General features: G+C 41.8%; 1 protein-coding gene across 1 annotated transcript in view; it reads left to right on the forward strand.

Annotated features, from left to right (window-relative positions):
* PITRM1 (pitrilysin metallopeptidase 1) overlaps positions 1 to 14,274 on the forward strand; it is a 163,285-nt gene that overhangs the window by 103,276 nt on the left and 45,735 nt on the right. The window contains exons 15-16 of the mRNA XM_033931530.1: positions 3,266 to 3,382; positions 12,791 to 12,923. Of these exons, the coding sequence (XP_033787421.1) occupies positions 3,266 to 3,382; positions 12,791 to 12,923 (250 nt within the window). The remainder of the gene's footprint in view (positions 1 to 3,265; positions 3,383 to 12,790; positions 12,924 to 14,274) is intronic.

A 14,274-nucleotide genomic window follows, 5' to 3' on the forward strand; every position in this document is an offset into this window, starting at 1 on the left:
TTTTCTGTTATAGTGTATGGGCTGGCCATCTATTACAGTATATTGGGATTTTTAGTAATTAACATTTAATCAAATGGTATTGAGAGAGTGTTTCTGCTTAATGGGGAAATCATTTGTTTCATTCGCAGGGGGGACAGTGTAGCAGGATATAAAATATTATGTACTTTAAGGGTGAAGTAATAATAATAATAATTTTATTTTTATATACCGCCAAAGCCATAGTAGTTCGAGGCGGTTTACAACAAGATGAGCTGAACAGTCAGCGAAGGAAAATAACAATGAAGACTTTGGATACAGCGAAGATTTTGGTTACTTAAAGTCACAATGTGGGGAAACAAGAATATGTGAATAGGAGTACAGTAGAGGGTTAAAGGGTTCTTGGTTACAAATCGATTGAACAGGTTTGTTTTAATTAGTTTTCTGAAGTTAAGGTAGGATGAGGAGAGTTTGATGAAGTTGCCTAGCCAGTTGTTTTGTTGACTTGCTTGGAAGGCTAGCGTTCTGTTTGGGAATCTTTTGTATTGGCAGGTTTTTATTGAAGGGTGGCTGAACAAACGTATTCTACGTGTGGGTCTGGTGGAACAATCCAATTTAAAGTGGGAGACCAGGTATAGCGGGGCCATGCCAAGGACAGATTTGAAACAAAGGCAGGCAAATTTGAATAGCACTCTTGCTTCTAGTGGTAGCCAATGGAGTTTTTGGTAGTAGAGGGTTATGTGGTCCCATTTTTTTATGCTGAAAATCAGTCGCACTGCAGAATTTTGTATGTATGTGTGGTGTATATATTTTTCATGACTACCTGAAAAGGTTTTAGATCATCAGTGCTATGGGTTAGCTGCGGCTAGTGGTTTGCACTACAATATTAAGGCTGCATGCTATTGTTTGAATGTGTGACAGTTGGGTAATGCTATCTACACCTGCATGGAGATAGGAAGGCCAGGAGAAGTTCAGAGAAGGTGTGCAGACTTACTGACTCCAGGAGACGGTTAGAGACCTAACGTATGGGTTCCAGCAGTTTCTGGAAGCCAGGTAAGGAAAAGTCAGCCTCAGTTGCTTGAATCCTGAAGGGGGAGGGCTAGTTGAAAACAGCCCTACTTTCAGAAGAGATTTAAGGGCTGGAAGAAGGCAGCACATTTGTCTTTTGGTAATCCCCACCACTGATCAAAATCCATCCAAAAAGGAGGATCCTTATGCTAGTGCTTTTCAAATTTGTACTGCACAACTGAATGCATAAGGGGAGAGTTTTAGAACTGGACTTTGTTCTTGCAATGTTTTGTTTCTTTGTTTAATAGAGTGCCCTTTCAACCCTTTGGAAGAGTAAAGTTGGAGTTTGGACATTTAAACAGTGGTGTGGTCTACAGTTATTTAGAGGAGTGAAAGGAATGTCTGATGCCTGCTTGCTATGGGGATCCAGCTAAAAGTTGGTCCTGGCTTTGATCCTCAATCAAATAAATACTTTGTGTGCCCCTTTCCAGCTATCAGGTTAAAGAGGGATTACATTTACTTTGGAGCAGGGGTGCCCAAAAGGTCGATCGCGATTGACCAGTAGATTGCAAGGGCAACACAAGTCGATCGCAGAGCCCATCCCGGGCTCCGTGATAGACTCGTGTTGGCTTTGCGTTCTCCATGATTCCCCAACGCTGCAAAAGCCAGGCGAGTACAACCACTGCACAAGCGCAGGGCCCACAATCCTTCCCCACCCCCTACCCCCACCCTCTGACGTCAATTCTGACGTCGGAGAGGAAGTTCTGGCCCAGCTAATCGCTGCCTGGCTGGACCGGAACTTCCTCTCCGACGTCAGAATTGATGTCGGGGGAGGGGGGAGGCTTGTGGGCCCGGCACATGGTTGGGAGTGAAGTGCAGGTTGGGATTGAAGCCATGGAAAGGAATAGAGGAGACTATGAAGGGATGAAGTGAATTGAAAGGTTAATAGCTGGGACAGAGAATGTTGCTATGAAGAGCCAGAAGTGTCTGAAAGTTCTAAAGGGAAGAGTGACAGACTGATGGAGACAGAAACTTGGAGTGGAGCTGTGGCAGTGGAGAAGAAATAGGCTGTGAGGGTGACAGGAACTCAGAGAGGGAACATGCGCTGTAATAGGGGAAGGGCGTTTTTCATTCTTTTTTTTACCATTATTGCTCATTCACTGTTTGATACACTGTTTTTCAATTGCAGCACAGGCACTTTTTATGCTATTGACACTTTACTTCAGCACAGGCACTTTTTATGCCATTGACACTTTATTCTACACGTCTTGGGAGATTATTTGTTTTATCCCAGGAGTGAATGGTTGAAAGGTATTTATTCACTTATTTATTCATGTATATTTGAGGTTTTCTCACTTACAACAAAGGACAACATGATGTATGAGGCAGTCTTTATCTAGACTTCTGTCTAGATGATGCAAGTCATCAGAAAGTCACTGCCTGAGCCTTAATTACACACTGGGCGCCCCTTAAATGGCTCATACTGATGTCCACTGGAGTAAGGGTGTCTAGACTAGAGGTTTGGTTAATAAACTAAGTAAAGCGGAGTTTCATTATTATTGAAACTTTTCCTTTCAATCTTTTCCTTCTGGGAAAATTCTGATTGTGAGCCAATTCTTTTTTCTTCTTTGAAATTTAGGTTGGACATTATTGGCTATTGAGTCCTTAAGGGTTTTTGTGGTTTAAATCAAGTCAAGACATAGACACAAAAAACCTCCACTTATTGAACAATATCCACCTTGCAGTATACTCATAACCTGTAATAAATCACAGCGAGGGACTTTTCTGAACTGCTCCAGTAAATCTTCACCTCAGTTTTCAAACTCTACGCTCCTCTGAATCATACAGGCACAATACATCAATGGAGACAGTCCAGTTGAAGAACTCAACAGAAATTCTTGTTTCACCGGTAAATCTGGCTTCTTCAGGGGAGTAATCACATCACATCTCCTGTGCTCAACCATGGTAGAGGTTTCTACCATGGGCCAGTGAGGTAAATGCTCCGACATTCATAGGAATTCTATGATCATCGGAGCAATTACCTCACTGGCTCACGGTAGAAACATCTACTGTGGCTTTGTAAAAGCCAGCGTTTGTTTTTACAAAAGATATAATTGGAAGTGATGCCAGGTTCAGTAAAATATAACTTTCTCAGAGTTCTTTAAGATATAACATATACAAGAAGAATTAAGCATTAATTCGCTATTCCCTCAAGTATTAAACTTTGCTGTCAGCAATCTCTTAAAAATAAATCTAATGCTTTCCTGTTTTTTTATTCTAGGTTTAGAATTGATTTCCCATCAGAACAGCCCACCAGATGCCTCCTGTCTACCATCACTGAAAGTGTCAGAAATTGAACCCAAAATCCAATACCCAAAAGTGGAAATAGCAATGGCAGGTTAATGGAACCAAAATATCTCCTCTGACGCAAAACTTGGTCAAATTTTTATTGTGCTCTGTCTAGCTAAATGGTGCTTATTTTTGGCTACAGGCTTTTACCCTAATTAAGCATCTTAAGACATTTTTAAGATTAGCATTTTAATGTCAATTTATGCTTTTTTGGAGGGGGGGGACAGGGAGGAGAAAGCAATATTGCACTTGAACAAAATTAATCTTGAGAAACTTTTAAATCCAGAAGGAAATGAAGTGTAGCAGAAGTAGTGAAAGAAATGGGGTTTAGTAATTGCCCATTTCATAACCTGGACTAATAACATTTACATTTTATGTTCAAAAGTTTAAATCATTTTGAGTTTCTTCCAAAACACATTACCTGTGTTCAGAACTTTTAAAATAGAGTGGCAAACACTTTAAACTTCAGGGAACTTGTACAGCTAAAAGTTTACAAGTAATCTTTTCAGTGCATTGGTTCTCACCTGAGATTTAATCCAAAAGATAGAGATTACAGGGTTTGCATGCTTCCCAGTCCGGGAATTTCTTTTGCTTGCTCTTCATCAGGAGCAAAACCCCACAGATAAAAGCACACTCACATGCTCATAGATCATCTTCATATTGCAAAAACAACCATGAAATTTCTGGAAAAAATAATCGTCATCTTGTAATTCAAAACAGACCATAGTAATTAGTGAAGGTAGGTGCACTTATCTCAATATGTGAATCCTTGGCCTCGACATGGGTCTTGTTTTGTAGGTTACTGCGTAGAAAGCCAAGTGGTGGTATCCTTCTAACAGGTTAAGAACATAAGAATTGCCATACTGAGACAGATCGAAGGTCTATCAAGCCCAGTATCTTGTTTCCAACAGTGGCCAACCCAGGTCCCAAGCACCTAGCTAGAACTCAAGTAGCAAAACAGATTCTATGCTGCTTATCCTAGGAATAAGCAGTGGGTTTCCCCAAGCCATCTCAATAATGGCCTATGGACTTTTGTTTTAGGAAATTATCTAATCCTTTTTTTAAACCCCGCTAAACTAACTATTTTCACCACATTCTCCGGCAATGAATTCCAGAGTTTAATTACACCTTGTGTGAAGAAATAGATTCTCCAGTGTCTTTTAAATCTACTACTTAGTAGTTTCATCGCATGTCCCCTATTCCTAGTATTTTTGGAAAGAGTGAACAAGTGATTCACATCTATCCTATCTTCTTATGATAATTTTTCAAGTGTTTTTGCAACAAAAAATAATTGATGACTCCGTTGCCAAATATTCTGATGACTCAAATTTAACTTATCATAAAAAATAAAAACCATTAATAAAAGCTGCAAAAAAAAACTCCCAATGGTACCTCAATACATAGCTGATATTCATAAGAATGCTCTTGAAAAGATGCCTCATGAAAATGCGTCACTAAAAAGAGGCTGGAGCATTATTGGAGGAAATATCCCTGCTTGTGTCATCTTAGCCTCTTTTCACAAAGCATCTTTTCAAGAGCATTCTTATGAGTATCAGCTAAGTATTGAGGTACCATCAGGGTTTTGGGTTGGTTTTTTTTTTTTCTGTTTTTATTAATGGTTTTGATTGAGTATTTATGACTGATAAGTTAAATTTGAGTCATCAGAAGATTGGGCAAGGGAGTCATCAATTATTTTTTTGTTGCAGAAACACTTTAAAATTATCATAAGAAGATAACCTACTAGAAGGATAACACCACTTGACTTCCTGAAGCAGTGACCTGTGAAACACGGCCCTTGTCGAGGCCAAGGAATCACATATTGAGATAAGTGCACCTACCTTCACTAATTACTATTGACTGAGTTATTAAGCAGATTATCGTGCACATTTAAAACATTTAAATATATTTTTTGATGCTATTATTGGAAGATAATACATAAGTATTTTTTCATCTGTGCTATTTTGCTTGTGGTGAATTACGTATCATTTCCTTCAGATTTTCTTGTGTGATTTTGTAGAATTTTTGCCCTGTTTCTGTATTAGATTACTCTTCATCAGGATCAAAAACAAAGAACATAAAGGCACGGATTCTGTATAGGACGCCCGGGATGGGCGAACCATGCAGAATCGGACCTAGACCCTCCTAAAATAAACCCGATTCTGTAACTGACATCCATGTTATAGATGCCAGTTACAGAACTGGGTTACTGTAAACACGGCTGCTATACTTATCACGGCAAGGGATCTCCCTACCGCGATAGATATAGTGGCCGTGGCCGCCAGTCCCCCCACCTCCGAACGATCATGGCAGGAGGGTGCTAAACCCCTCCTGCCAGAAGATGGCCCCCCCCCCCGACGATCATGGAGGCAGCAGGGAGCCCAACCCCTCCTGCCTGAAGATGACCCCACCCCCTGATATTCGCAGAGGCAAGAGGGACCCCAACCCCTCCTGCTCGAAGACGACCCCACCTCCTGATGTTCACTGGCAGGAGGGTTCCCAACCCCTCCTGCCAGAAGGCCCCCACCCCCCCAGACCACCCCTCTAACTGTAATAATTGGCCAGCCAGGTTTTCCTACTGTCGGGCCGGCAGGCATGCTTCTGTCAAAATGAGGCGGACCCGCCCCTCCCCAGCCCATTCCACACTATCCTAAGGCCTGATTGGCCTTAGACGCCTGGGCCAATCAGGCCTTAGGATAGTGTGGGAGGGGTGGGCCCACCTCATTCCGACAGAGGTAGGTCTTCCGCTGAATGGTAGGAAGACCCGGCCGGCCAGCCAACTAGTACGGTTAGTAGGGGGGGGAAGGTCCGGGGGGCAGTTAGTGAGGTAGGGTCCAAGGGGGGATATTAGCGGGGCGTGGGTTCTGGGGATGGGCCTTCCAGCAGGAGGGGTTGGGAACCTTCCTGCCAGCGAACATTGAGAGTGGGGTCGTCTTCATGCAGGAGGGGTTGGGCTCCCTCCTGTCTCCGTGAACATCGGGGGGTGAGATCGTCTTCGGGCAGGAGGGGTTGGGCTCCCTCCTGCCTCCGCGATCATCAAGGGGTGGGTTGTCTTCGGGCAGAAGGGGTCGAGCACCCTCCTACCATGATTGTTCGGGGGGGGGGGGGGAACTGGCAGCCACGGGAGATCCTTTGCCACCATAAGTATAGCGGCTGTGTCTACTTACAATGTAGGCTAGCATTTTGACGGCCTACATTGTAAGCGTCTCCCGTCAGGATTTTGTTGACCTCATTTATATTTCCCTCAGCCATCTCTTTTCCAAACTCTTTAGCCTTTCCTCCTGTGAGAGTAGTTCCACCCCCTTCATCATTTTGGTTGTCATTTTTTGAACCTTTTCTAATTCCACTACATTTTGAGATACAGAAACCAGAATTAAACTCAATACTCAAAATGAGTTTGCACCATGGAGTGATACGGAGGCATTATAATATTCTTGATTTAATTATCATCCCTTACCTAATAATTTCTAGTATCCTGTTTGCTTTTTTGGCCACTGCTACATTGAGCAGATGGTTTCAGTGAATTGTTTCCGATGAAACCTAGATCTCGTTCTTGGGTGCTGACCCCTAAGGTAGACCTTATCATCTGGTAACTCTAATTTTGGATTATTCTTCCCAATATGCATCACTTTGCTTTGTCCACATTAAATTTAATCTGCCATTTATAAGTACATAAGTAGTCGCCTCCGCCGGGGCAGACCAGAGGTCCATCCCGCCCAGCGGTCCGCTCACGCGGCGGCCCATCAGGCATATTGCCTGAGCAGCGGTCCCTGACTAATTTTATACCTACCTCTACACTTATCTCTAAACCTTCCACTGCTCTTATCTGTACCCCTCAATCCCTTTGTCCTCCAGGAACCTATCCAGGTCTTCCTTGAAACCCTGTACTGTGCTATTTTCTATCACGGCCTCCGGAAGGGTGTTCCATGTGTCCACCACCCTCTGTGTGAAAAAGAATTTCCTTGCGTTTGTTCTAAACCTGTCCCCCTTCAATTTCATCGAGTGACCCCTTGTTCTTGTGGTTTTTTTCAAATTGAAAAATCTGTCCTTGTCAACCTTTTCGATGCCCCTCAGGATCTTGAAGGTCTCTATCATATCTCCTCTGAGTCTCCGCTTTTCCAGGGAGAACAGCCCCAGCTTCTTCAGTCTGTCAGTGTATGTAAGGTTTTCCATACCCTTAATCAGTTTAGTTGCTCTTCTCTGGACTCCCTCAAGCATTGCCATGTCCTTTTTGAGGTACGGTGACCAGTACTGTACACAGTATTCCAGATGCGGGCGCACCATAGCCCGGTACAGTGGCAGGATGACTTCCTTCGTTCTGGTCGAGATACCCTTCTTAATGATACCTAACATTTGGTTTGCTTTCCTCGAGGCTGTGGCGCACTGTGCCGACGCCTTCAATGTCGTGTCTACCATCACTCCCAGTTCTCTTTCCAGCTTACTGACCCCTAGCATTGATCCCCCCATTTTGTAAGTGAACATCGGGTTCCTTCTCCCTATATGCATGACCTTGCATTTCCCCACGTTGAAGCTCATTTGCCACTTTTTCGCCCATTCTTCCAGTGTCGTAAGATCCCTTTGGAGATCCTCGCAATCTACCGTGGTTTCAACCTTGCTGAATAGTTTGGTGTCATCTGCGAATTTGATGACCTCACATTTTGTTCCCGCCTCCAGGTCATCAATGAATATGTTAAACAGGAGCGGTCCCAGCACTGACCCTTGAGGAACCCCACTCGTGACCCCTTGCCAGTCCGAGTAGTGGCCCTTTACACCAACCCTCTGTTTCCTGTCTGCCAGCCAGTTTTTGATCCATCGGTGGACCTCCCCTCGCACCCCGTGATTCCATAGTTTCCTGAGCAACCGCTCATGTGGTACCTTATCGAAGGCTTTCTGGAAGTCTAGGTAAATTATGTCTATGGGTTCACCTTTGTCCACCTGGCTATTTGGTTGCCAATCTTCCAATTTCCTAAGGTTTTCCTGCAATTTTTCACAGTCTGCATGTATTTTAACAACTTTGAATAGTTTAATATCATCTGCAAATTTAATCACCTCACTTGTCATTCCAATTTCCAGATTTTGTATACAAATGTTAAATAGTATCGGTCCCATTCAGTTGAATGGTTCAGGAGTCTTGAGGGTCTACTAAGGATGCAGTTTGTTAATGGTTTTTAACCTTTTTTAATTTTATGCCTCCTTCTTTGCTATCCCTTTAAATTTGAATTTGTAGTTCCTTTCTAATTTTATTGTTACTGCAAACTGCCCTGCTATTGCCCGAGGATGGGCAGTATATCAAATAAAATTAAACCATGAACTACTCCACTATTCACCCTCCTCCATTGAGAAAAATGGCCATTTAATTCTACCCTCTGTTTTCTGTCCAGTAACCAGTTCCTAATCCACAACAGATTCAAATTTACCTGTCCAACTCCACTCAGTATTTCATAGACCTCTATCAAATCTCCCCTAAGCCATCTCTTCTCCAAGCTGAAGAGCCCTAGTCAATAGAGAATGACACAAGGACAGATTCTTCCCCGTCCCCACTGAGCAAGGGTCATTGACGCCTTTGTGAAAGCTTCAGGTTTGAAAATAATAATACATGCAAAATGACACCAGCGCAAGGTTTTTTAAAATTATAACCAAGATTTATTGAATTATTGTTTCTATTTTTCCATTATTAGATCAAAAGAATCCAGCATCATTGCTTAATGTTGCGCTAATGGGAGATCGTTATTGTGGCCAAAGGCTGGCCTTCTCACAACGGTCTCATTTTCATATCTCATTTCATTCTATTATATAACTTTTAGCTCAGTGACATCATCAGTATAACAATGAATGACAATTCACCAAAGAGGTGGTCTTAAAAGTTTAAACAAAAGAAACATTCCTCCATGTTTCCAAGTTAGGCAGTTTTAGAAACTTACTTTTGATTTTTAAAGTAACATTATAACATTATGCAAGAGAATCTACAATTATTAACATGGTGCTGAAAAGTCCTCAACCTCTCCCTAAATTGACAGTAACTTTAGTCTGGAAGAGGAAAGCTGACAGCTTCATGTTATACTGATACAGAGCTAAGCGTGGGCTTCCAATGCCCCTCTTCCTATGCTGGAGACTGATACAGCATCTCAGAGTCTAACTTAACTACTTCCAGATGTTACCTTAGGATTTTCCTTAGTGTTTCTTCAGGTTTAAAATATATAAAATATTAGAAATTAAGTACACACCATTCTTTCATATATCTCTCATATATCAATCATTCCTTCGTTCATTCGGGGCCCCTTGCACACATTCATACTTAATGCATTTTATCTCTTAGTTTAGGACACGTGATCTTCCTAGCCAGTCTACAGTACATGTGGTATTACTTAACACCACGCTGCTGGGAGCGGGAAAACTCAGAGAGGACAAAGAAGACAGAATACTATTCACTGGCCCAAAATGGATTCCATGTAATCATGATTTCCACCATGATTTGGCTCAACAGCAAAGTACATACACAGATATTATTATGCTTTCCCTTATATTAATCCTTAGTGTATTTTTCTCTTCTGGCCTTAGCTACATTATATTTAAATTTTTATTCACCTGTTTTTCCGTACGCTTCTACTTGGGCGTGGTCCTTAACTGACACAGATGTTTCTAACTAGAATTACCCAGAATCATATGAAAAACTGGCGCTTTTGTAGAAAAACTCCACAAAAATACTGCTCTATCATGCTCCTGACATCCCGTCCCATAAACAGCACCCCCTGCTGGCCACGAGCCACTACTCCTCACCACGGGAACCCATTTTCCTGTCCTGTCCTGTCCTGGCAAGTTCTTTTTCCTGTCCCTGTCCCATTCCTGAGAGCTCTTTCCTCATCAGCACAAGCCTCACACACTATAAAATCATATGTGTTCAAGGCTTGTGCGATTAAGGCAGAGCTTACAGGAATGGGACAGGGACAGCGACAAAACTTGTGGGGATGGGACGGGGAAAAGTTTGGCCCAATGCCATTCTCTACTAGCCACTTTAGTTTTTCCTCATAGGGAAGTCATCCCATCCCTTTTATCGTTTTTTATTTTTTTTTGTAATCATTTTTATTAGAAAGGGTACAACCAGATAACAGGAACAATAATATCAACAGCGCAAATACAAAGAGTTAGTATATACACAAGAAAATACACTCTCCACAAATAGGTACATGAATAGCACAGGTATAGCAGAGCAACAAAGAGAGACCTAAAGGGAGGCCAGCCTCACCCAGCAAGTAGAAACGAGGAAATAGCTGGTACATACAGGCAGTAAAAGAACGTCACCCGAACCTCTGTACCCTTTCTAATTCTGCTATATCTTTTCTGAGATGTGGCAACCAGAATTGTATACAGTACAGTATTCGAGGTGCAGCCACACCATAGAGCAGGAGTGTCAAAGTCCCTCCTCGAGGGCCGCAATGCAGTCGGGTTTTCAGGATTTCCCCAATGAATATGCATGAGATCTATTTGCATGCACTGCTTTTCATTGTATGCTAATAGATCTCATGCATATTCATTGGGGAAATCCTGAAAACCCGACCGGATTGCGGCCCTCAAGGAGGGACTTTGACACCCCTGCCATAGAGTGATACAAACGCATTATAACACTTCCATCTTTATTTTCCATTTCCTTATTGATAATGCCTACCACCACACACTGAACTGAGGGTTTTATCGCAACCCCCACTATGACACCTAGATCCTTTTCCTAGGTAGAGACTGCTAACATGGAACCCTGCATCACGTAGCTATAGTTTGAGTTCTTCTTTCCCGTATGTATCACATTAAGGGCTCCTTTTACAAAGGTGCTTTAGGGCCTTAATGCGCGGAATAGCGCATGCTAAATTGTCCCGCGCGCTAGCTGCTGCCGCCTCTTTTTAAGCAGGCGGTAATTTTTCGGCTAGCGCTAATCTTGTGTGTACGCTAAAAATGCTAGCACACCTTAGTAAAAGGAGCCTTAAATGTCTGCCAGCTACTGTTTGGTCTTTCTTTCTCCTTTTTTGATACATGGACAGTATTCTGTAAGTTGATGTAAATGTGAGCACTGCCTATACTCCTTCCACTGTTAATGCCCTCTTGCATTAATACGTGTATAAGTGTAAGGGGAGAGTGTGGCACAGCCTCAGCACTCTGGGGTTGTGGACTCAAACCCATGCTGCTCCTTGTGACTCTGACTCTGGGCATGTCACTAAGTCCCCCCCCACATTGCCCCTGGTACATTGTGAGCCCACTGGGACAAAGAGAGAGAAAAATGTTTGAGTACCTGAAAAAATTAATCTAAACTGTTCTGTTAGCTCTGAGTTGAATAAAAAAATAAAAAAAATATTGGAGAATATTGCTGACTGCATGCCTAGCACTTAAATGCATCTCTCTAACAGTCACGTGCTAACTTAACCCATGCAAGGGATTACTTCAGATAAGTTTTGAGGGTTCCCAAATATAAATATCAATTACAAAAAGTTATGGTTTCCAAATAACCTTTGCTATACCAAGAATACCATAACATAAAATTAATTAAATATTTAATTTATTTCTTTAATTCAGTTCATATCCTAAAAATGAATAAAATTTATTTCATCTACATTTAAAATCTACAATCATCAAGATAAGTGAGCTTCATTGGGCCTGAATGGCTTCAAAACTTAACATCATTAAGAACCTTGAAGACTGATCGATGGACTCTATTTTAAAGCTTTAGATAGTACCTGTAGCTTTTCCCAGCCTATGATTTTGCACTTTGTATTACATGTTATTGTAGATTTTAAATGTAGATGAAATAAATTTTGTTAGTTTTTAGGATATGAATTTAATTAAAGAAATCAATAAATTAAATATTTAATTAATTATATGTTATGGTATTCTTGGTATAGCATTTTAATCAAGTTTCAAGTTTATTAGGTTTTTATACACCACCTATCAAGGTTTATCTAAGTGGTTTTACAATCAGATACTCAAGCATTTTCCCTATCTGTCCCGGCGGGTTCACAATCTTTCTAATGTACCTGGGGCTATGGAGGACTGAGCGACTTGCCCAGGGTCACAAGAAGCAGCGCCAGGCTTGAACCCACAACCCCAAGGTGCTGAGGCTTTAGCTCCAACCAATGTGCCACACACTCCTCCTTAATGAATTGAATATCAGTAATTGACTATATTTACCCTACTTTGTATAGTTCCAAATAACCTTTGGCAAAGAAGTCTAGTTTTTTTTTTGTGTGTGTGTGTGTGTGTTTGGGGGGGGGGGGGTTATAACATTTGTGACAAATCAAGGTATGAGGAATATCTTAGAATACATCATCCATTGATATCCACCCCTGATGGTTCTATAAACTAGACAAGTGGCATTTGTAGCTGGATATTTGGCATTTATAAAATAGGCACCTTTCAGGATTTTTAAATAAAGTACCTTGTCATAAAATTAGTTTTGAATTTCTTTCTCCCTTTGCAGCTGGCGATATCCCTGTCCAGTACTGTGCTCAGCCAACCAATGGCATAATATATTTCAGAGCTCTTTCTAGCTTGAACACAGTTCCGGAAGAGCTGAAACCATATGTGCCTCTCTTCTGCAGCGTGCTCACAAAGTAAGGCAATTATGAGATTTGATTTGGATGACTTTTATTGTGTTTATAGAGCTTGCTCTTCCTATCATTTTTGTCTTCTTTAGCTTTATTAGGATTTCTATATTGCTGGACATAGGCCTGTAACTACTATGTCACGGTTTAGCACTTAAAATTATCAGGTAGGATATAGCTTTGTTCCTAGTCCAAAGTTAATATTTAATTTACTACTCCTACTACTTATCATTTCTATAGCACTGCCAATTGTATGTTTATTTATTTCGATTTCTAGTCCGTCCTCCCCGAAGCTCAGAACAGGTTGCATCAGGACATTCACAATGCAGACAATATACAAAAGCAGGGACATGACAGGACTTAGGGAAGTGGGTATGACGGGAGAAAATTGTTGAAATTTCAGAGACTAACCCCTCTCTTCTACGAAACCGCGCTAGCGTTTTTTTAGCGCAGAGAGCCACGCTGAATGGATCGCACTGCTCCCGATGCTCACAGGAACTCAGTGAACGTTGGGAGCAGCGCAGGCTTTTCAGTGCGGCTCTCTGCACTAAAAACCGCTAGCGCGGTTTTGTAGAACAGGGGGGTAAGTTTGAGATTGGTCATTAAATACAGGGGCACAAAGGCAGGTTACAGAAAGGGGGGGGCAGTCTGTCAGAGTCTGTTTTGATGAAAAGAATGGTCTTTGCTGCTTGTCGCAGTTCAGCTGAAAAGTATGGCCTTCACTGCTCTCCGGAATGTTATGAGTGAGTTCTGAGATCTTATTTGATTAGGTAACTGGTTCCAGAGCTGAGGGATGAAATGACTGTATGAGAGTTTCCGGGCTGTTTCCATGTAGCGCTGTACATTAAACATGCAAGAGAGAATCTCTGCTCAATAGAGCTTACAATCTATCAGAACAAACAAATGAGGGAATGATAAAACACACATTGGTAAGAGTTAGGAATTAAAAGCAGCCACAAAAAAGTGGGCTTTTAGCTTAGATTTGAACACTGCCAGAGATGGAGCTTGATGTACTGGCTCAGGCAGTCTGTTCCAGGCATATGGTGCAGCAAGATAGAAGGGACGAGCGTAAAGTTGGCAGTAGAGGAGAAGGGTAGAGATACTACTGAAAATACTGAGTAGAGTGGAAATGGTAGATGTGAATCGCTTGTTGACTCTTTCCAAAAATACTAGGACTAGGGGACATGCAATGAAGCTACTAAGTAGTAGATTTAAAACAAACCAGAGAAAATATTTCTTCATGCAGCGTGTAATTAAACTCTGGAATCCATTGCCAGAGAATGTGGTGAAATCAGTTAGCTTAGCGGGGTTTAAAAAAAGGTTTGGATAATTTCCTAAAACAAAAGTCCATAAGCCATTA

The sequence above is a fragment of the Geotrypetes seraphini genome, chromosome 2 (genome assembly GCF_902459505.1).
Source record: "Geotrypetes seraphini chromosome 2, aGeoSer1.1, whole genome shotgun sequence".
In the NCBI taxonomy this organism is placed as follows: Eukaryota; Metazoa; Chordata; class Amphibia; order Gymnophiona; family Dermophiidae; genus Geotrypetes; species Geotrypetes seraphini.